Source organism: Lonchura striata, chromosome 19 (genome assembly GCF_046129695.1).
Source record: "Lonchura striata isolate bLonStr1 chromosome 19, bLonStr1.mat, whole genome shotgun sequence".
In the NCBI taxonomy this organism is placed as follows: Eukaryota; Metazoa; Chordata; class Aves; order Passeriformes; family Estrildidae; genus Lonchura; species Lonchura striata.
In genome coordinates, this window is record NC_134621.1 from 404,208 (window position 1) to 426,648 (window position 22,441).

The following is a 22,441-nucleotide window of genomic DNA, read 5'->3' on the forward strand; positions in this document are numbered from 1 at the left end:
CTAATTTATTGTTCCATATATGTTCCTTTGAAATTTGTTGTCTACTTAATTAACAATAAGTTTGGCATAAATAATAATAGACTAATGTGGGAAATGACTTTATATCATAGGTGGTAGATTGTATTTTTTAGCATATTTTAAATTTTTTCATTTCTTAAATACACATAAGTTTAGTACTTATGTTTGGAAACTGAAGTTGTGTGAGAATTTGTATATTTTGCTGTTTAAAGGTGAATTTTGTTTGGTCAAAGGTTGAGCTTAATGACCTTGGAGGTTGTGTCAACCTTTATTATTCTGTGGTATTGATTAGTTGTAAGTCACATTGTATTACCTGGTGGTTTTGAATATGAACAAGGAGTTTGCTGTTGTAGCTGTGGGGGAGGAAGTAAACATTCAAATGCAATTCTGCAAGCTTACATAAACATTGATTCAGTTGTGATATCTTAGCCAACTTCAGAAGTCTTTCTGTGTGTGAAATAAGTGTCTGAAATTTAGACTAAGTTGTGTCGTGGAAGTAATTCTCCTAACATGAATAAAATAGCAATAATATTTTTGGTGTTAATAAAGTGAAATGGACAGAAATATCTTTATCTATTTGTTTTAACCTTTCTCATTGTATTTAGTATGTAACACAGTGCAACAAAGACCTCAGTCAACGAGCCAAACCCAAGTCCAATTCAGTTGTGTCTCCTTTTCATGAGCTTCATCAATTGGATCAGGAAAAAAAGGTTGTACACAAAATTAGCCCAGTTTCACCTATTCCTCAGTCATGGTCTGAGATGTCAAGCAGAAATGAGTTGACAGAAATGAAATCAGCTGCAGAAACTGAAGATTCAGTCATACCTGTGGGAGCTGAATCCAAGGAAGACAGACAATGGAAAGAAATGAAGCTACAGCTGCATGACTTGCCAGGAATTTTAGCACGCTTGTCCAAAATCAAGCTTACAGGTATTACTGATAATTTTTTCTCATTTCTCTGCATTCTGCTTGATAGCAGAATTCTTTGGAATCTTACTGGTATGATTTAGGCTTGCATGTGATAATTCCCACTTTACTGATGCTAGCTTATATCAATTTCATCGAGTATGTTCTAGGAAAATTTTTTTATGGAAGCATTCAATAGTTTTCCCATTGAATTTGTTTGAAAATAATGAGAGGAGCTTGGATCCTGTTGTCAGCTGGTTTCTGGGAAATAATCAAGTGTTAGTACACAGACTACAGTGAAACTGGGTAAGGAAGTGAATTTACAAATAATGTGTTCAGTATTTGAATTTGTCTTGCTTAAGTTTATCAGTGTTTTATTTACTTACGTTTCACTGTAGTACTGCTGGTTGTGAAATTAGCACTAGATATCCCAATGTAAGATAATCCAAATGGTTTCCTATATTAGAAAGGAAAAAATGTTTGAGTCTGACCAATTGAAATTTATAAAAGAAGATCCAATTTACTTTTCAGTCAGTGATGGTGTTGTCTTTTCAAACCAGCAATTTGTTAATCAATTGCCTTGCAGCCTTAACTACATTTTGTCTTGTTCAAGTAGTAATACTTAATGACTTTAAGTAACTCCGTTGCCAATAGGAACAATTATAAATTACCCCTTTGCCAATAGGTAGGGCTAAGTGTACTTTTTATTTCTAAGGAGGCTCTATTTAACTGACCAAAGCCTTACATCTTGTCTGTGATATAAAGTCTAAGAACAGAAGCGTAATTTCCTTAGTCCTTGCCTGGGTGCTCTCCAGTCGGTCAAGTGAATTCCTGATAATAAGACTGTTCCTTGCCCTAAAAATTTGTTATAATGAATGTCCTGAATTCAGGTTACTTTTAAAAACTTTTGTCGTGCAGTATATAAGTTTTCATTGTTTTTCTGTGGAAAAATCTTGCTGACCACATAGAGAGTATAATGGTAATTTACATTTTCATCTGTGTTACTGATACATCTCGTGTTTTGGATTTGGCACAGCTGATCATGTTTGCACATCCACATTTACTTCCTCATTGTTTTTAGAAAGCCTGAGAGCATTTATTGTGTGCAAGCCTGTTGGGAAGGAGGCTGTGATTTTAGTTTATCTCTGTCTTCTCCTGTGCCTGGAGGAGTTCTTGATCCAAGGTAAATGTGGTAAACTTTACCTATTGAGAAGGTATATAGAGATACAGGAAAAAACCTTACCCTCTTTTCTCATTGTCATCTTTATATGTTTGGTGTGCGGATTTTTTGGAAGTGGAAAGTGTAAAAGAGTAAGTTGGATGAAGAGGACTTTGTAGAAGGGGAGTTCTATTGTTGGTCTTTATTGGTCATGGGATAGGGTAGGACATAAGCAGAAATATGCGTGTAATATGTAGAGCAAGGAAAATTTTTTACAACTTGTGTAATCATTTAGACAAATTATATATTCTGTAAAGACTATAGTGTTGTAATTATTTGATTTTTTTTAAAAGAAGAATAAATTATCTGAGGTCAGTTTTTAAGTTGCAAATGTCGTACAATTCAGTTCCTTTCACCCGTGAAGTTGTGATAGATCGCATATCCTGTGTGGTTTTTTTGGCAGACACTTTACTTATACTTTTTAGAGTATGAAATAACAAAAAAACAAACTCTGCATGATGCAGAGGGACTTCTTATGCTCTGTTATTTTCCTGCTGCTGCTGGAAAGAGATTTTTTGTTTGTAGTATGAACTGTATTTCACCTTGGAAAGGAAATGAGTTTTGCTATTTCCATACCCTTCTGCTTCATGTAAACCACAGGTTTTGTGACTCTGCCATTAGAAGCTCTGCCTTAAAAACAGGAATAGATTTTTATTTATATTCTTTTGCCATAGAAAACAATTAGGGAACTTTTTGTTAAATGTCACATAATCTACCTTTTTGGATTAAATTTCCATCCATTCCTATCTCTATGGTGTTTTTCGTTGGCTGCTCTCTGAACAGCTGTATCCTACTGCCCAGGCACTTGGAAAGCTAATGCATCTGTCTGATAGATTTTCAGAATTATAAATGCATTATTTTCAACTTGATCCTAAAGTTGCTGTGTAACTGAAAATAGGAAAAAGAGACAATGGAAGGTATGGGAATAAGAGGAAATCCTAATGATTTATAATGCGCACACACACTAGGAATTTCAGATTGTCTCATGTTCTTAAGTTTAGCTTCAAGTTTAGATTTAAGTAATGTTTTCTCCAAGGATTACAAATGAAAACTCAGATGAACTATATGTAAAACCACAGGAAAATCAAAGTTCAATTTTTAGTTTGGGGAAACTGAGGAAGGTATGATATGAAAAATGCCAAGTGTTCCCTTAGGTATCGCTCTAGGGTTTGTGAACATTTCCTTGTTGTCGCTCCTGTAGCATGTTGGTCTTTCTGTGAGAACAAGCAGCTAAAGTGGAACAGGCTGTTCCATCCCTGGAAATGTTCAAGGCCAGGTTTGATGGGGCTTGGAGCAACCTGGGATAGTGGAAGGTGTCCCTGCCCCCAGTAGGGGGTTGGAAGTAGATGATCTTCAATGTCCCTTTCAACCCAAACTGTTCAGTGATTCTGTGATTCTATGATGTACAGCACCATGTGTCTCAGTGCTCTAGTCCGATTGACAAAGTGGTGATCAGTCAAAGACTGGACTTGATTATCTTGGAGATCTTTTCCAACCTACTTGAATCTGATTACATAGCACCTGTCTGAGAAGTGGATCAACATGTGTGGACAAATATGCTACTTTCTGGGCATTTTTAGTTTTGATGACTAAACTAGAATTTTTTTTTTTTTTTATATCTTGTTATAAGAAAATAATTCTGTTATGCGTACTAGCAAACAGCTGGAATTTATTGGATGTGTTGCTTCTGTATGGATTTGTGTTTGTGGAATAGTGGTCCTCTAGTGCAAATGTGCTGAATTTAAAACCAGAAGCCTGAGATATTAGTACTGATTGAAGGTGTGGTTGTGAACATCCTGCTTCATCTCTTGTTGGTTGTGTATTGGTGACACGAAGATGATGAAGATCCAATTTTGCACAATGACTTGACTCTTACCAAACTGCAGCAATGACTAAATAAGGGGCCTGTGTTGTGTTTGTAGGCTGAAAGTCTGATAACAGCTGCTGTAGTAAAAAAATGCATTTGCTTTAGTGGAGTTCTGGTATGTTCCCAATTGATTCTGGAATAACAGCATTTATTCTTTAAATGGTAACTTCAGTATAGCCAGAAAGTTTGAAAAATATTTATTGGTTGTTACTGTTCTTGCTAGTTTACCTTTATTAACAGTTCTAAATATATTTCATATACTTGTCAATGTAGTTCTTCTTTTGCGATTATTAAACCAATAACTATTATCCCATGAAAGAAACCAAAGCTTTCTGGAAATTGGTTTTCCATGCTACAAGAAAAACAAATTAAATAAAAATAAACCATTATTACAGTTCATTTTTAGCGAAATATTTTAAAATTGTTTGATGGTAAGAAGAGATTATCTGCTCTGTTTGTAATATTGCACTTGAATTTTTCATAATTTGGTGCAGACTTGTTTCAGATCATTGTCCCAAATTTAATTTTGCTTCAGGAATGTGGCCTTTCTTAGTCTGCAGGTTATAATCCATATCAAAACTTTGATGTGTTCAAACAAACCTGAGTTTACAAAGGACATACTGGTTAGGTGGGTAGCACTAAATCCTGCTGCTACAGTTGGCTTTCCAGAAACTGAAGTGTGAAAACTCAGGAAGGAATACTTCTTCAGCCTTTGGAAAGCAACTTTCCTTTAAGGCCTATAGAAACTTTTGCAATAAAGCAGTGAAATTGTTTATCGAAAAAAAAGTACAAATGCATTTGCTTTTCTCCTTCCTTATGTACTGATATATCACCAGTACAGGAGTAGAAGGGAATTCTAGAGTAGGATTGATTTGCTTTGGCTTTCTGTGCTTTTATTTTGGCTTGGCTACTTTTTAATAGTAGGTAAACAAAATATGGCATAATGATTCACATGCTATAAATTGAAAGGATTTATAAAGGCAGAGCACATTGTGATGAAGTGGAAAAGGAATGTGAAGAACACACTAAACTTCTGGACTGTGTTTTTATGCCAGAAACATTATAATTCACTCTTTGTCACCAATCTATCACCATTTCCTTTCTCATCTACATTGACGTGGGAGAAAAATGTCCCCTGTTGATTTTTGTTAAAGCTAAAAATGTTTAAAAGACTAAAAATAAGGCTTAGGCTGAGATCATAAGTTTAAATCTTGGCTTCTTTTTGAAGAGTGTGTATAATGCCAGCTCCCATCAACAAGTCCTGAAAGGATTGATTCCATCTATTATGCAATCAAGTGAAGTTAATTTGGCCCCTAACACACTAAACTAACAGGGATTAAAAAACAAACAGAGTCAATGACTTCATTCCCTTGATGTGATATCAATTAAATGCACTTTTCCTCCATGAGGGAAGTTGAAAAGTAAATTATTGCTTCCATAGTTAAAGAAAATAAACTTCCCACTCCAAAGGGAGCATTTTCCTATTTACTGCTAATGTGTTGTATTGGAATATCTGGGCGATGAGGGACGCAGGGGATGCCTGGTGTGCAAACTCTGCCCTAACAAGAAAAAGTACCTGCTTTAATGGGATATGGGAGAGGATGTGCTGCGGCCTTTTCAAATGAGATCCTGACCAAATCATGCACAAATGACTGGCTAAAATTAGTCTGGAGAAATCAATGGGGATTTTAATTAGTGCTATAACGATACAGTGTTAGAATTTCTTTGGGGTCAGGGTGGTGGTAATGTTACACTGACTGTTTGCCAATCTATTCCACCTTTCTTCTCCAGTAAGTGAGTTGTTTTCCCCTAACAAATTGGTGTAAAGTGCTCTCTAAGATAAGTTTTAATTAAATTCTTGTCTAGAAGTGAGCATGTGATTTATTATGGAAAAAAAAAAAAAGAATGTAATCACTCTTGGAAATGCAAATGCCACTGTTCACTGTCATTTTCAGTGCATTTTTTAAACTCTCAGTTGTACTAATGCATTTCATGTTTTCTTGTGCATTCCTAAGGAGGATTCAAGAGTTTGGAAACTAACACAGTTGTAATTATGTAATAAATAAGATCTAGTCTTTCAGAATGATCAATACCTTCATGCTCATTTGTCTGGTGAGGCAGCAGAATCTCTGATTCTTTCAGAGCTGCTTAGAAGGGTGAAGTTCTGTCATAGATCCACTGTATTTTAGAAGTAGCCTGTGAATCTGTAACAAGGCAAAGAATTAATACTTACTATAATATGCATGTTATTATAATGATATTCAGGCATCAATGGATTTTAATACTTAGGGAAAAGTTTTGATGAGCAGCAAGTTTTCTCCACTATATTTTCTGGATTAAATCCTAAGGTTCTTATGCAGGCACAGTTCTTGAAATGAACACTTTGCATGTGCATCCTTACTGGCAGGTCTCTGCCATGACATTTAGTTTTTCATCTCAAGTAGTGCTGCTTAATGCATAATCTAGGTATTTTCAGTCAGTAAAGATTATTTATTTGTCATTTTAACTTCACTCAAAAAGGAGGCTTCGTAGGAATTGGGAAGATAAGAACATTTTGGTGCTTTGATTTAAGATACTTAAGGTCTTCTGTTTAATAACTAATAATTTCAGATTGTAAGGTTTGAGGTCATGAGCAAGATGTTCCATAAGTGTGCTGACTTTTATAGTATAAGAAATTTGTCATGTCATACTATTCCTTGCCAAAATGAGGTTTTTGAGACCTATTATTTGGGTAATTGCAATATTGCGATTAAAACTTGGGTAACTTTTATTTTAAGGATGTGATTTGCAGTACTGTACTAAAGTTACAATTTTGCATGACAGAACTGAAATGGATTTTTTATGAGCCCACTCAAATTTTGAGGCCATTAATTGTTGTTGGGTCTCTGTGATTATGTGATTGTTCTTTCAGCCCAAAGTGGGCATGTCAAATAGGAGCAGTGGGAACAGAGATTGTGCAGTGAAATTACTGTAGCTACATGCCCCAAATCTCTTTTTGACTCTGCACTGCTATATAATTCCTGCTATAATTTGATATAAAGCATATAGCTCAGTGTGGATTTTTTTTCTTTCTGTTTTTTTTTTCTGTGTTAGACTTTGCAGTGATGTGTGAGTTACTGGAATAAATATCTGTTCCTGTGCATGTTGTGTGGGGCAGTTTGGTCCTGTAGCAACTCCATAAAATAGGGAATAGTGTATCCTCACATCTGCTAATGTGCTAGTGCTTTTGGGTTTCTTATTTAATCTCTGGCAGTTCTCATTTTTGATTTCTTTATGTACAGTGTTTGTATTAATTTACCCAGTTCCTGGAGCTAATGTGAACCATAAAGATAGCAAAAAGTTAATCTGCACAAGAGTTCTTTCAGGGTTTGAAAGTCATAACTCTAGTGTTATATACAAAGATGGTTTCTTGTTGATGCTTTGAACTATGCTCTCACTTGTGTTGCAGCTCTGGTCGTCAGCACCACATCCGCTGGCTTTGCCATGGCCCCGGTCCCTTTTGAGCTCACCTGTTTCCTGCTTGCCTCCCTTGGAACTGGCCTGGCATCCTGTGCTGCCAACTCCATCAATCAGGTCAGTCCATCCCTTCATCTGTACAGCAGACTGGTGTTGTCCTGGCTTCTCAAATGCTGCCAAGTGTGACTGGATGGCCAGGAGTGTAATGCCTTCAGCTGCTGCCTGAGCTCTGAGCTGCTAAAACTGACACCACAAAAGTAATATATGCCTGAGAATTCAAGTGGAGTTGCTAGGCACAGTGTGTTTATATAGAATGGATTTGATGAGGTTTTAAGCCTCCCAATAATAATGTTTATCTTGATAATACCCATGCCTGGATCCCTGGAAATGACAGGAAGAACTGAGTAATTGGAGTATAAGAATAGCCAGTGGGGCTCCAGCCTTATTGGCTAGATTCTTCGGTTGTGTTATTTTATGACCTTGTTGGATCTGTCTTAAAGAGTGGCTCAGATCCACTTAAAACATCTATAGTGGGACTTCAGTGGGATTTTGTCCAGACTGGGATGATGGTATCTCCTGCACATCTGCAGAACAAACTGAGAACCTTCATTGTGTGGAGGTTGTCCCATGCCAGAGATGTTTCAGGTGCCTGAACTTGAGCTTCCTTGTGTATGTCAACATGCCTGGGGAGCTTAATGCTGATCTTGGCTCTCCTGCACTCAATTGTGAAGCGCAGTGGCTTTTGGGCTCTCCCTACCTCCCAAAGGAAAGCCTAACTCATGAACAGGTAGTAACACCTTGTGGTGCTGAATGGAGTTTCAAAGTGTAGTAGCCATGTTCACTTTCAGTTGTAAATGTGGCCTGGAAAAAGAAGGAGCAGCAGCAGTGCCACTGTTGACAGCACTTCATGGTTTCAGCAATCACTTGTGACTCCTGGGACTCCAGTAATGGAGGTTTCCTGGGATCCACACCCTGGAGTCTACTTGGGCTCTTTGGTATTGGGCTCTTTGATGTTTACACCTTGTAACACCTCAGTTGTAGGCATGAGATGTGTTTCTTGGGATTGCACCCATCAGCACACATCTTGCTCAGCCTGAAGTAAGTTGTATTTACTGTTTTTACAGGTTTTAGTAAGCTTTCATTGAGCTTAAAACTGAGGCAGGCAACTAACTCTGTTTTCTCTGCAAAATGAGGACGATGCATGATTTTTAATGGCTTGGAAATGTTTAGGTAGCCTGCCTAACTTGGAAACACATAGATAACCTTGAAAAATAATTTTAAATAAGTCACACTATTTTCAGAAGAATACATTTAGTTATCATGCATGTATTTTTCATGCAAAGGTTGGGTAAAAAGGCTGTCGTAACTAAGGTGAAGTTTTGATGCAATTTTAGATGTACTCTTTTTTCCTTTACTACATTTTTAATATTAAAAAATAAATTTATGGGTTATCCTTTGAAATATTTACTGTCATACGTACCTTCACTTTTGATGTGGATACTACTGGACAAAGAGAATTAATGATGGCTTATCTAGAGACTCCTGTGCAACTTGTCTCGAGATTTTGCTAGATCTTCTGAGAGATGACATTCTCACACAAATAACTGATTTTCTTTGTCTTCAGCTTCCATGTATTGCTCATTGTATTTTGTCCCAAAAATAAGCACTTCTTAAACTCTTGTAAGCCATTTCTTAAACTCTTGAAGTACTCAGAAGTACAGGAATTCTGTGCTGTAATTTGGAATTGGACACTTGGGATAGGAAAGGGGAGTTAAGAGGAGTGCAGTAACTTTGTGCTGGGTCTTGTAATTCACTCATTACTCACTGCAAGTTACTCCAGCCTCATGGTGTGTCAAACGGCCTTTCACAATTTCAGCTGAACACTTTAAATTTTTCATACTCATTCATGTTGACCCACTTTCCTGTGTAGAGAGACCTTGAAGGCAGATTACTCCTACTAAAAAAATATAAAGGAGCAGAGTTGGTAAGGAAACAAAAGAGCTGTGCTTGGTGATCTGTTGTTTATCAATGGATCCTTTCAGTCATTGGGTGTCTTTTTCCCAGTGTTATTGTGTCTAAATTGGCTGGGAAATTAATTTTCCATAAATACTTAAAGCTTGGGTAATCCATCTTGACCATTGGGAAGGAGCACATTTGACTTGGAACTTCCTTTATTGCCACTTTGCTCTATCCATTGCTCCCCATACACATCTATGTCTCTGGCAGCTCATGACTCATGTTTCTCCTATTGCTCCTCCTTATCCCTTAAGGACCTTTTTATATGATAACCGTCTTTCCGCTTCCCAAATTGCTATAAATCTGTACATCTTTAAGGGCAACTCATCTTTCCCACTCCTCGTTTCTCTGATAAATCTGTGTGCACAATTTGCAGTCCCCCCATATGTCATGGGAAGGTGAAGTGTGTATTGTATTAGATTCTTCCCTGTGATTTAAGACAGGATGTGAGAGGCCTTGTCCTGTGAAAATGTAATGAAGATTCTATAAAATTCATGGAAGTATTGATAGTAACTTGTAATTGGTCAGATTCTGAGGTTTGAGGGGGTTTTCCCTTTTTTTTTTTTTTTTTTTTTTTTTTTTTCCCCTTCTCTCAACTACTTTGTTTTAGCAATCTGATAGGAGCGGAGATGGTTTTACCCCCAGTCAATTAAGCTGAATTAACTAAGTTAAGTCCTGGGGTGGGAGCCAAGCCTGTGCTAAGGCATACACAGACACCAAAATATTGTGTTTTATTTCTTCACAAAGTTGGTCTGAAACAATCTTCTAATTATCACTTCCTCCTTGTTTTCAGATAGTTGTATGTCATACTTTAAAATTATTTTTTCCTGCCTGCAAGAGCCAGAAAGTTACAAAAATGTGCTTAAGTGGAGATCCTTGCCCCACTTTCAGTTTTTTTAACAAGAAAAACAGATCAATGGTGCAGAGCAAGGACTTTGTATTTTTTCATTGTTTATAGAAGTACAGTCTGAATATTTATCCAGGTGTGTGTTTGGAAAAAAGTTTCACAATTCACAGGTTCTAAATTCTAGCATTACTTTTCAAGGCAAATAGAAAGAATGCATTTTGATGGTGATTCTGTGAAATTGGACAATGATTTTTAAGGTGCTTGTGACTTACTGTTTTGTGACTTGAGAGTGAAAAAGTTGTATTGGAAAATACAGAGAAAAAATAAAAAGGGCAGATGTGGTGCCTGCAGTACAGCAAGGTCATTCTAGAAACATTTGTTTAGAATACGTCAAGAAAAGTATCTTGGAATAATTTATGACAGACAGAAGTTGTAGAGAAAGAGACTAGGGCTGGTGGGAAATGTTATGAATTCTGGGGATCTGGATAAATGTCAGAGGGTCCTTGGGTTTTTCCATGTAGTGTGTATAATCTGTGGGCTGTAAAGGAGGAATCTTCTATGGGAAGGTGCCAGAGAACAGAAAGTGTTTTATTTCTCTTGTCCTCTACTGGTGTTTCTACCTCTGCCTCACTCCTTTCTATCACAATACTTCAGAATTGTACCTCACACCTAATCCAGCATTGCAGTGGCTCCCAGAGCCAGTGCTCCCTGGTTCTCTTCCACATCATCCAACACCACCTTATGTCCTCTGGCCCTTCGGAATTGTACTACAACATGTCACCACTTCTCAGTCCCACCTGCTAAAATGGCTTTTGTCTTTTTTTCCTCTCTCTTTCTAAGAGCATTCTTTCTTTTTTCCATCACTGAAGTAACTTAAAATTATTTCAGACAGGTGTTCTTTATTGGCATTATGTCTTTTGAAAATAACCCTTATTTTACAGTAGGTTTTGATTTAAAAAAAAAAAATCAATTCACTTACCAAGGACTGGATTGAGATACATTTTGTCTGTAACATTACTAAAGGTAGCCAAAATCTGCAGAAAATCTCATAAGAAGGGTCAGTCTTATTAGTTGCAGTTATGGTAAGGAAATGGAAATATATTCTGGGGTTTTGTCTTGTAAACACTGCATGTTAATCCTGAATCAAACAAATAAATGCTTTAATGTTGTTGCTTATAAGTTAGAAATAAATCAAGTAAACCCTTGGTTTTCTGATTAGTGAAGACTTTTTTGCTGTACTCCAGGCTGTCATAGAAATGGAGTGGGAGAAATTTATATTAAGTTAGTTAATAATATTTTGCTTTTTCATAGCTGTTTTTTTTTTTTTTTGATGATTTCTGAAAGCTTACTCAAGCTTCAAGGAATGGAGAGAATTTTATATTAGAGAGAAAACATAATTTTTGGAGACTTCTAAGATAGTCACCTCTGATTTAAGGAGAAGGAAATAAAACATGAAGAGATGTTTACAACACAATACACAGCATTAAAATGTTAAAGAAATTGCATGCACATTTTATATGTCAAGTACATTCTTCTGTTACTGCAGCATGGTTAAAAAGTGGGAGAGAACTGTAAAGATGAAAGCAGGATGTTTAAAGTGGCTTGAATTTAGTAACCAAGAGATAAAATTATATGCTTGGGTTTGACTGATGGTACCTTGACAAGGAATTATGCTGGGCTGAATGTCTTAGCTGAAGTTAAGAGAGCTGAAAATGAGGAATACCATAAATATGTTATCCAGCATGAGAGAACAAATGCAAGTCAACATCCCTGTCCCTTCAGGGCCTGATCTGATGGCTGTGTTTTGCTGTTAAAGTCTCATCTTTTCCTGACAGTGGTGATTCCTTAGAAGTGTAGCTGTAAGGAGTGGGAAGGATGGGTTATTTTTAAAATAGTGGAGTGAAATTTGGGGTTTGAGTTCAGTTACCAGCCCAGGGAACCTATATGTGATCTTTGGTATAAGACAAACTATGAAGGTCATTTGGATTTTGCAGAAAGATAAAGTAAGAATAGAGCAGCCTTTCCTCTAGTTGTCAGTCCACTCACTGTATTATCCTTATTGGAAAAAAAAAAAAAAAGTCTGGTCTTCTTTTATCAAGTCTAAATCTATTGTCTTTTGAGTTTTGAAACCATTGCCTCTTGTCCTGTCACAACAAGCCTTGCTAAAAACATCTGTCCTCATCTTACACATCTTCTTTAAGTATTGAAAGGCTGCAATGAGCCTTCTCTTCTCCAGGTGAATGCCTTCACCTTTCCTAGCCTGTCTCCAGAGCAGAGGTGCGCCAGGCCTCAGAGCATCTCCATGGCCTCGTCTGGTCTCGCTCCAGCAGCAGCTCCACATCCTTCCTGTGCTAGGACCCCAGAGCTGGAGACAGCTTGGCAGGTGGTATCTCACCTGAGCAGAGCAGAAGGGCAGAATCCCCCTGCCTTGACCTGCTGCCCAATTTAAAAAAAAAAAAAAAAAAAAAGGAAAAAAAAATTAAGAACTCTGTTGTGGTAAAAAAACCCACCACCCCAAGGGTTAAACTAATACAGAGAAAGTGGTGGCTAGTGATAGTTGTCTGGGTTATTTATGAAGTAGAAAATAAAAAATAGCATGATTCTGGTAGTCCCTGTGCTCCCTTTCTCTTTAATCTCAGTGAAGAAATTCAACACAAAAGAGAACAGCAATAGTTGTGTTCCCCAAAACTAGCAATGTTTTTGGCATTTTCTCGGTACCAAACTTCTCATACCAAAGAAGTCTTTCATTGAATGTCCATGGAGTGGGAACTTTTTATTCTGCTGCTAATGTTATTAATATGCTCTGCTCCAAGTTGGAGCAGCTGACCTCTGTCAGATCATGCAACCCACCTCCACTCAGTGCAGGTTTTTGCTAAGTAAACTCCTCAAAGTTCTTTCTTGCCCACTTTTGAAATCTCTGAAATTTTTTTTTTTTTTTGCTCCTTCCCCACACAGATAACTGCACTGTCATGCTGAATGAGATAACCCATTTTACATGCCAATGAGATTTGCTCCATACAATATATGTAAAAATGATATAGTTGAATGATTGAAGTGATTTAGAAATAGTCTAAAATGACTTTCCAAGGTTTTGGCTTTATCATGTTTCCCTTCCTGCCTCTGGAATGATCCCACTGTCAGACACTTCCCTTTTCTTGGGAATGACACTCGCAGTGTCAGTCAGCTCAGTCAGGCCACACTCCCACACTCCCAGTTGCTCATTTGCGATTTACACCTGATGCATCTCTGCCTCTCTGTGAAGTCCCTTTGTTTTGACTGAACTGATAGCCTGCAGCAGCCGCCTGGCCTTTCATCTGCCCCCCCTCCCCATTCCCACCAGTGATCAAACAACTGGCAGGAGGGGTTATTAAAACTCCACACTTCGGGACTGTCAGTAGCAGAGGCAGCCTGGAATGTAATTTACAGTGGATAATAAATACAAGAAAAGTCCAACACTGGAAGTCTATCTCATGCTCTAAAGTGTGTTGATATATGCTGCTTTGATATTTTAACTGCTAGGCAGTCTTCATTAATGGTCATTGAAGATCATAACTTACAGCACCAACAGATGATTCATAATTGCAATGGTTGAACCAAGTTAGCATGGTGGAATCATTGATATGGAGTAGGACTAGCTTAGCTTGTGATGATATATTTCATGAGCAGTGAGAACGATGAGCACTAATGAGAATCAACCTCTGAAGGAGCGATAAATTTTAAATGCAAAGATTATCTTTGCAAAACATGAATCATTTGACCTACAACTGAAGCTTGATAAAAGGTCTTAGAAAAATACTATCGATTAATGAATATCATTGTTGAAAGAAAGTATCTTTGCTCAGTTGCTTATTGTGTGAGTATGGTAGGCAAACAGTCTTAAAGTGGATGGATCCACATGACCCTTAAGGACTTAGACCCCAGTCACCTGTTCAGCAATGACAATGTCAGTGATGTTCAGCAAAGACAATGAAAATAAGTATAATGACACCCTTGTTACTACTTTCCAGCCCACTGTGGCTCTAACTATTAGCATAAACCTTCGTATTCTAGGAGAATTTGATTCTTACTCTTGTGTTGCATCTCATATATGTTAAAATTCAACAATTATATATTTCATAGATAAAAAATTAATTTAATGTTGTGCCCCCATTTTATGGATCATCCTACTTCTGATTTGATAAAAACAGTTTTCTGTGGATACACAAAGTAAGTGTGTGCCGTTGTTAACAGGGCAGACTCATTTTCTCTCCCTGGTGGCATTTCTGATGAGCAACTGATTTCCTAAATGAACACCAGCAAGGTGGTAGGATGGTAAAGAGGAATTTTTGGAGATGTCAGCGTTAGGGACTGCAGTCCCCTTTGTCCTGCTGGGACAGAGCAGTTCTCTCTCCATCTGAAAACATCCTTTCATCTGCACAGGTGTTGATGGTAGACGTGGGCTGGGAGTGAACAGATTCCTGTTATTCTGAAATACCAGTGTGATGGACTGGAGCTTTCGGGTGCCAGCTTCAGACACCCGTTAACTTATGCATCCAGATATCCTTGAGATGATGCATTTGGATGCAACAAGATCACTAGCACCACACTCACAGGCTCTGTGGAAATACTGGGTGCAAGCAAGATAGGGGGTAAGAAAGAATTTATCAAGTGATGAATTGTCAGGAATATTTCAGTGACTTGGGGTTCCCTTTAGATCCAATGCCAGATTTTCCCTGGAAACCCTGATCACAGGCAGAACAAAGGAATTTCAAAGGGCTGAAATGAGGGAATGTGAAGAGAGAACTAGACAAAAGGGAAAACCTAGTACTTAATGAGATTTATCTGTCCTTTAGATCCATAGCGGTATTGCCTTTCTAAGCTTAGAAGAGTGAAAATAAATATTCTTTTTTGTCAGTCTATAAGCATGTTTTGACATTTCCAAATAGCTCAGAATTCCTTTAGCAGTGCAAGTACTAAATTCTAACCTTATTAGCTAAGTAGTGAAATGTCATTTTCTTTTTGTAATTTAAATGGTGACATATTCAACTTATTGCCTTGAATTAGATTTCTGACAGTTTCAGAAACAGCAATACAAGACCTAGTATACCGTGCTGTAGGAAAAATAGCAACAATGTGGCAAAGTTAATGCAGAAGGGTTAAAGAAAATTATTTCCTGATTGCCTTAAGCAGCCTACCAATACCATTTCTTTGGGGAATAGCTCATTGAAACACAAATCCAGAGCATTCTTGTAGTCCTTTTCCTTTTGAACTATTTTTGGGTTCTCTTCAAATTTTCATAGTTAAAAAATACTACATAAATACCATGAGTTCAGATTCTACTTTTTCATTTTAGGAAAGGACTTATTAAAACCGAGTAAAAGTCCTCTTGCTTTAATTTTCCATGATGGCTGTCTCTCTTAAAATAAAAAGTTTCATTCTGCTTTGACTTTTAAGTTTGTTCCACACTCTAGCTGTCAACTGCCTGTGAAGAGTTGACCTGCCTAGGAGAGAGCTGATTGTGATTTGCTGCAAGCCTGGGCTGGAGCAAGCACTCGAATGCTCATTTGTATGGGCTGGAAGGAGTTTAGTTATCTTGTGTGGCTTTTGACTTATTTTTTCCAAAGCTGCAAGGCTTTGTAGGAAGGTGTAGTGCAATGTTGACTTTTCTGACCTGATCTGCCACAGTTTGGGACAGTCAGGTGTCCCAGTCATCCCTTTCTCTGCTGTAGCTTGTAATAGAGAGAAGGAAGAAGAGGTACCTCTAGGATATGAGAAAAGCGACAGGGAGGGAGGGTCTTGGCACACCTTGCCCTAGGAAAGAGTGAAAGACCAAATGGCATGAATGTTTCCCACTGAAAAGGGAAAGCTGGTACTGCTGGAACTTTGAGATTGAAGAAATGAAGCTCTTATTTTCTAAGGGTCTTTCATGTGAGGAAACTCAAAGTGACCAATTCAGTTTTCTGTAAGGGTCTGGTATATATGTGGGTAAACGTCTCTGTAGCCCACACAGTAATCACAGAATCATAGATTCATAGAGTATCTTGAGTTGGAAGGGACCCATCAGGATAATGGAGTCATATACAGGTGTCTTGGTTTTAGATAGCCTGATTTTTGGTAGCTGGGTGCCATTTCACTGTCCTGGTAGTTTGGCACATATGTCACAGTGATATAATTATTTTGATTTTTTCCTTCAAACTTGGTAAATAGTTTGTTGAAAAAGCCCTTTTAGTGGGTTATCAGAGTGGCAGGTCATGGAGAGCATGATAAGGCACTCTTTGACAGAAGGGATGCAATGGTGGTTGGGTTTGGTTCCAATTTGGAAAACTCCCAGTCATATGTAATAGCAGTTGTCTGCTCCTGTGCTAGTGTTCATTTAAATATTTTTGAAGGCACTGTTACAGGTCTTTGAAGTAGAGTGCATAGGTTACAGCAGATACAGGTAACAGAAGAGCCTTCTCTTCATGTCCGTGGTGGTAGCACTGAATTTTCTTATTTATTATCTGAATTGCAGTAGTGTCTCGAGAATCTGGTGGTTTTCCAGCATAAGAAGGTAATGATGTGTGTCCTGCAGAGTTTGCAATCTGGGAAGTTATCGTGTGAAAGTATGTGGGTTTGCCTCTAAAAACCAAAATACTTCTGCAAGTCACACAGTTCAGTTTTTCTGAGGAGCATAGAGAGAAGATTGAAAACTGAGTTAATTAGTTTGTAAAAATCAAAGAAGGTAGTTATTGTTGTGAGAGATATAGTCTTAAATGGAAACAAGCTGCTTTAAGCATGTAAAATCTCAAGGACCATCAATCTTCTTCTGGACATGACTTAACTGAACCTTGAAAGTGCTGCAGGAAGCATTAAGATTTGTCAAAGCTTATGAGTGTTGGTATAGTTACTTGACTAGTGCAGCTGACAGTTGACTGAAAATCAACGCACATCACATCCTGCAAGAAGCTCACGGAGAGTAGATTTGTGAGAGTAGATAAATATTCTTGCTCATAGATTGTTTTTTAATTTTTCCCTGTATTGCTGCTCATGCATTGAGTTGGATGTTGTTCTAGGCATGAGCAGGGTATGTTGAATCTTTGATTTGGGCCTATGCTGTGCAAGAGCTTTCCAATATGTTATCTAGCTAATTTATTGTAGGTTGAGCACACATGACGTGTGCAACATCCATTTTGCCAACTCATGGGGCATTTGCCAGTTGTCCTAAAAGGATCTCTTGACCCGTATTTGCTAATGGCTGGATTTTTTGTTTTAAAAGTCACCATTCATGACATATACCCTGGGAAGGTGTAGATTAAATATATATATAATATATAATATATAATATATAATATATAATATATAATATATAATATATAATATATAATATATAATATATAATATTATATATAAATATAAATATATATATATATATAGCCACAATTTATTGGGTTTTGGTGGGAAATGGTCATCCAAATTGCATAAAAAAAAATTCAGCAGTATCCCTGGTGGGATTATAACACTGGTATGAAGGGAAAGCTGCAGTAATTTTTTTTTAGAAAATTTTTATTTGTAATGTTGAATAGCCATTTGCTACTAAGTGGCTTTTAAAGAGGTTTCTAAGCATAAGCTGTTTAATGAACAAGTGAACCACAGCTCTGGGCACTATTCCATTTCTTCTGGCTTTTATGGGATCTGTATGGAAACTAAAAGAGGAGGTTAGTTTTCAATACCAAAATCATTAGGTACATCATCCAGATTAAAAAGCTTAGGGCATGTTGGAAGTATCATTAAACTAGGACAAGAAATAAAATGGGACACGTGGATGGAGATGTAAGAGTTACAGCAGCTTATTAATGTAAGTTTTGACTTTAAACCAGACATGTCTGCAAATCTTGGAGGTTTGGTATTCTCAGGTCCCTAAAGGCTAACTTTGCCTGGATCTGTATAGATTATGTAAATTTTTGAAGTAAACCAGACTTCTAGAAGATGAAAATCTGTCCCTATAATTCTCCTTTTAAAACTTCTTATTACAGTTGAGATTTATGTTGCTGCCCCCAGCAGAGACATGACAATCTGCTGTAACTTCAGAGAGTACTATAAAGGTGCTGGCATTTGAGAGCAGGCTGGATAGTTCGGCCTCAAACTCATTTTTATGTTCTGAAATTAGATACTTTAAAAAATAATTACCTTTTACAAGCTGCTTAAAGGCTTGGAATGCCTTGTGTTTATTAAAGGGTATTAAAAGCAAAATACTATCTTTGAAGGGTATCCATTATAAAAGTGTTTATCTGAAATAGCCTTAGGCAGCAAGGGAGCAGAATTGGAAATAGAAAATAAAGTTACAATGAAGAGAAGTCTCTGCTGTGTTTCTCTTGCTGCTTGTGCTGATTGCAGTCTGATTGCCCAAGTTTTTTTACCATGGTTCTTGGCCTCTTCCTGGCAGTGGGAGTGTGCAGCAGAGCCAGCCCTGTTTGAGGCAGGCTCCTTCTTCTCAGCTGAGTTTTCCTCAATAAGGAAGGTTACTGTTGGTGTGAGGGTAAGTAGCAGAGCCGTGTCTGGAAGGGACAAATGGAGAATACCACCTGGCAGAGTTCCAGCTGTAGCGGGGAGATGTTGAACTGTGATCTGTGTGTTGAGTTCACATTCTTCATCCCTGATTAAAGTCTTCAGGGCAAGGACCACTCCTGGTGGAAATCATTCGTGCCTCCCCTGTAAAATGACGGTTGACTTCAACTCCCTACTGATCTGGATGTTTCTAAAGTTTCTTTTGAAGTGGGGCCAAGAGGTGATGCAGAGGCTTATGAGCAGTGCAGGTTTTGTAGGGAGATTTCAAGAATTTTATTAGAGTTACTGCTAGAGTCAGAGAAAATGGATAACCTGTAAAGCACTCACTTTGTTCAAGTTGCCATGCAGATGTGATTCCATAGCTCTGGTCATATCTGGGATTAACTAGAGTTGGAGTAGAGTTGGTTTTGTGTCAGGATTGTGCAAGAATACATCAGTAGTATTATTACAATGTCATAATTAGTTTCCTAGTAGCATTAAGTAGGTGACAGTGAGGCAGTGTCATGAAGAGCTGTAAAAACACAACTGGCTGGGAGAAGATGTTTAGGAGATGGTTATTTAGTGTCTCTTGAAAACAAGAATGAAAAAATTTAGGAAAAGGCAAGTTAGAAATGATCAAAAGAGTGTGGTTGGGCACTGAACAGGCTTCCCAGGGAATGGTCATGGCCCTGAGGCTGCCAGAGCTCCAGGAGTGTTAGGACAATGTCTCCGGCATGGAGTGGGATTGTTGGGGTGTTTGTGCAGGGCCAGGGCTCCATGATTCTTGTGTCTCCCTTCCAACTCAGGATATATTCTGTGACTGTGATTCTTCAGACAGTGCAGTTACAGTGCAACTCCTCACTCCAGGAGGTTTAGATGTTCAAGGTTTTGGTGATTATGCTTATGTCTCATTTGATATCTTTGGGATTTGCTTTGCTTATTTTTCAGTTTCAGTTTTCATTACTGACCACTTGAATTACATGGAGATGCAAAAACTGAACACAAGATCTAGAAAAAAAATCCCAAACCAGAAACTGAAACCCCCAACAAATCCCACCCCCTAACAAACTGCTACTGAAAATTAAAGGTAATGGACAGCAAATAGCTTTATATCCAAAAGTCCAGCCACTGCAGTCACTTTACTCTCAAAATCTTTACTTCTGCTGCTGTGACTGCTAACCTTTTGTTAGGTTAGCATGAAAAAATGTAACCTTTCTTTTTAAGTCTGGATTTTGCTGCAAGTGCTTGGGTGGCTTTTTTTGTCTCTTCTATTACAGGTAGGGCAACTTTTGTGGGGTTTTTTTGTGGTTAAAAAGAGAGGTAGGAAAGGCTGATTTTAAGTAGTTGTCCCAAAGAGAGAAATAGAATAAAGAGATAGAAATAGAATAAATACTTAACTGCTTTGAAATGAAACATACTAATCACAAATGGCTCTTTACATTGCTGGAGAATGTGAAGAAGTGGTGCTTGGGGATGCGTTTGGAAGATCTGCTCTATTCAGTGGGATCTAGAGCAGAAGGATGAGTAGAAATGATTGGTTACATCTAAAAGTAGGCTTTCTCTCTGTTTCACATTTAATTCTCTGTTAACTGCTGAGAATATAAAATTTTAACCGTGCTTCAGGCAGTCATATTAAAAGCTTCCCCTTTACAGCTTTGCCACTCTTTCCAAGAAGATCTGTCCATAGGGGCCAAAATTGCTGAGTATTTCCTTAAGCCACCCTCTCCATGGATCAGATTTTCTGGTGCTGCTTTGGTGATACAGATTCCATGTGTAATTGTGACTGCCTGCAATGCTTTCAAATAAACCCCGCAAGTAAGTTATCCCATGACCTATTCATTGTATAATTTTGCTGACTTTGAATTTGCAGCTCAAGTGCAGAAGACTTTTTTCTATGTCTCCAGACACTGGAGATATACTGGACACATATCCTTGGATATGTTTTTTTAAATGTCTATGAGTTCTGTGTGAGCATTCTTTCTCCAGGCAACAGTCATTGTATTTCAGAAAGTGCATTAATTGTGATAATGTAGCATAGAGCTCCTCTTTGTGAAATTCAAGTCTTTTTAACATCACCACCTTCAAAGACAATAAAAATTCCAGTCTACATTTATCTATTCCCATGTGAGGAGTTACTGCACTGTATATTGTATCATTCCATATGAAATTCTTCTGCTTAATAGTCTCATTTATACACAGTTGTCTGAGGTCAGTTTTCCATTTTGCAGTTGTCAAACAGCTGTCAAATTACAAGACCAGATCCCAACATTCATTTACATTTTATGCCATTCTTTGGGAGCCTGTTTCATATCTTAATATAACTAATGATTTATCTACATATCTTAATTATCTTACTGCACTTGTTTTTCACAGATGTTCACATCCTCTCTTTCTTCAAGAGCAGCCCTTAAAATAAAACTTGTGTAACATTTCATTTGGTGAAATTTAGTTATACAGCAAAAGAAATACAGTTCTGTATCTTCAGTGTAGGCAATGAAAATGAAAACAGTTTAAATTCTGCCTCATATTAATGATAATTTGAATTCTGAGCTGTGAAATGGAACAATAAAAAGAAAGTTTTGAAATGTGCTGCTAGAAATTACAAAAGAGAAAATCTCCATTTCATTCATTTATTGTTAGCTTTAGCTAATAATTACCCCAGCTATTGATTTTCTCCATTAGCTTTAGATTTTTTGTTCTTCAGTAGGAAACCAAAATAAAAAGGACTTCATTTGCAAATCATCTTTGTAGTAAAATGTATTCATTTTTCATCATGGGGAATATCAAAGGCTATCACATGAGTGAGAACACAGAGACTATTTGTGGTTTTGTGGTATGATGATTCTTCCGTCGGTGAGTTCCAAGCACAAATTTTTATGATGAAGATTTAGGGATTGTTTTCTTATTTATTTCTAGTGGTGTAATGATCAAAGGAATGTCTCTATATATGCCATTGATGTCTTACTATGAAGTACTTAAATAGCCCAAGGTAGCCCTCTACTTGATAAAATTCTTTAAAGACAGGTAGGACCGTTGGGTGTTAAACAATTGTCTACTTTTGAGCTCGGTGTGTTGTCAGGGGAGGAAAGCAAGAGGGGTTCTGTTACAAGCCTCAGCAGTTCTCCATAGCGCTGAGATTTAAAGAGCTCTTTTAAAATGTTGCCGTAAATTATGGTCACTGGCGGAAGTTTGTCTGGGATATGCTGGGCTAGAGAATGTTCCTGTGCCATTTCACCATCATTCACTAATGTATTCAAGCAGTGTAACTTGATTAATTCTTTCCAGGTTTGGGGGGGGGAAACATTCTGGTCTACACATATGTATTTGTAGCCACTTTCCATTCTGGAAACAGATCGTTTCAAGGCTGTCGATCGTCCTTTGTGCCAGTTGCCTCAAGATGCTGTGCTTTGCTAAGGAAAGGGAAACAATATCTGCACTATTTGCTGCATTTCATAGGCATTTCATAGGCAATTATTAGTCTTTTCAGTTGATGGGATCCGCATTGGGATTGTAATAAAACATAAGTCAATGTGAAATTGGATGCAGACTACGAGAGAAGATAAAACCAAGTGAAAATTAATGACAGATGTAAAAGTTACTGGTAATAACG

The 22,441-nt window shown here is 37.5% G+C and overlaps 1 protein-coding gene across 1 annotated transcript in view; it reads left to right on the top strand.

Moving 5' to 3' along the window:
- The window catches only part of COX10 (cytochrome c oxidase assembly factor heme A:farnesyltransferase COX10), a 95,709-nt gene that overhangs the window by 2,197 nt on the left and 71,071 nt on the right, over window positions 1-22,441 (top strand). The window contains exons 3-4 of the mRNA XM_021539072.2: window positions 624-948; window positions 7,459-7,583. Of these exons, the coding sequence (XP_021394747.2) occupies window positions 624-948; window positions 7,459-7,583 (450 nt within the window). The remainder of the gene's footprint in view (window positions 1-623; window positions 949-7,458; window positions 7,584-22,441) is intronic.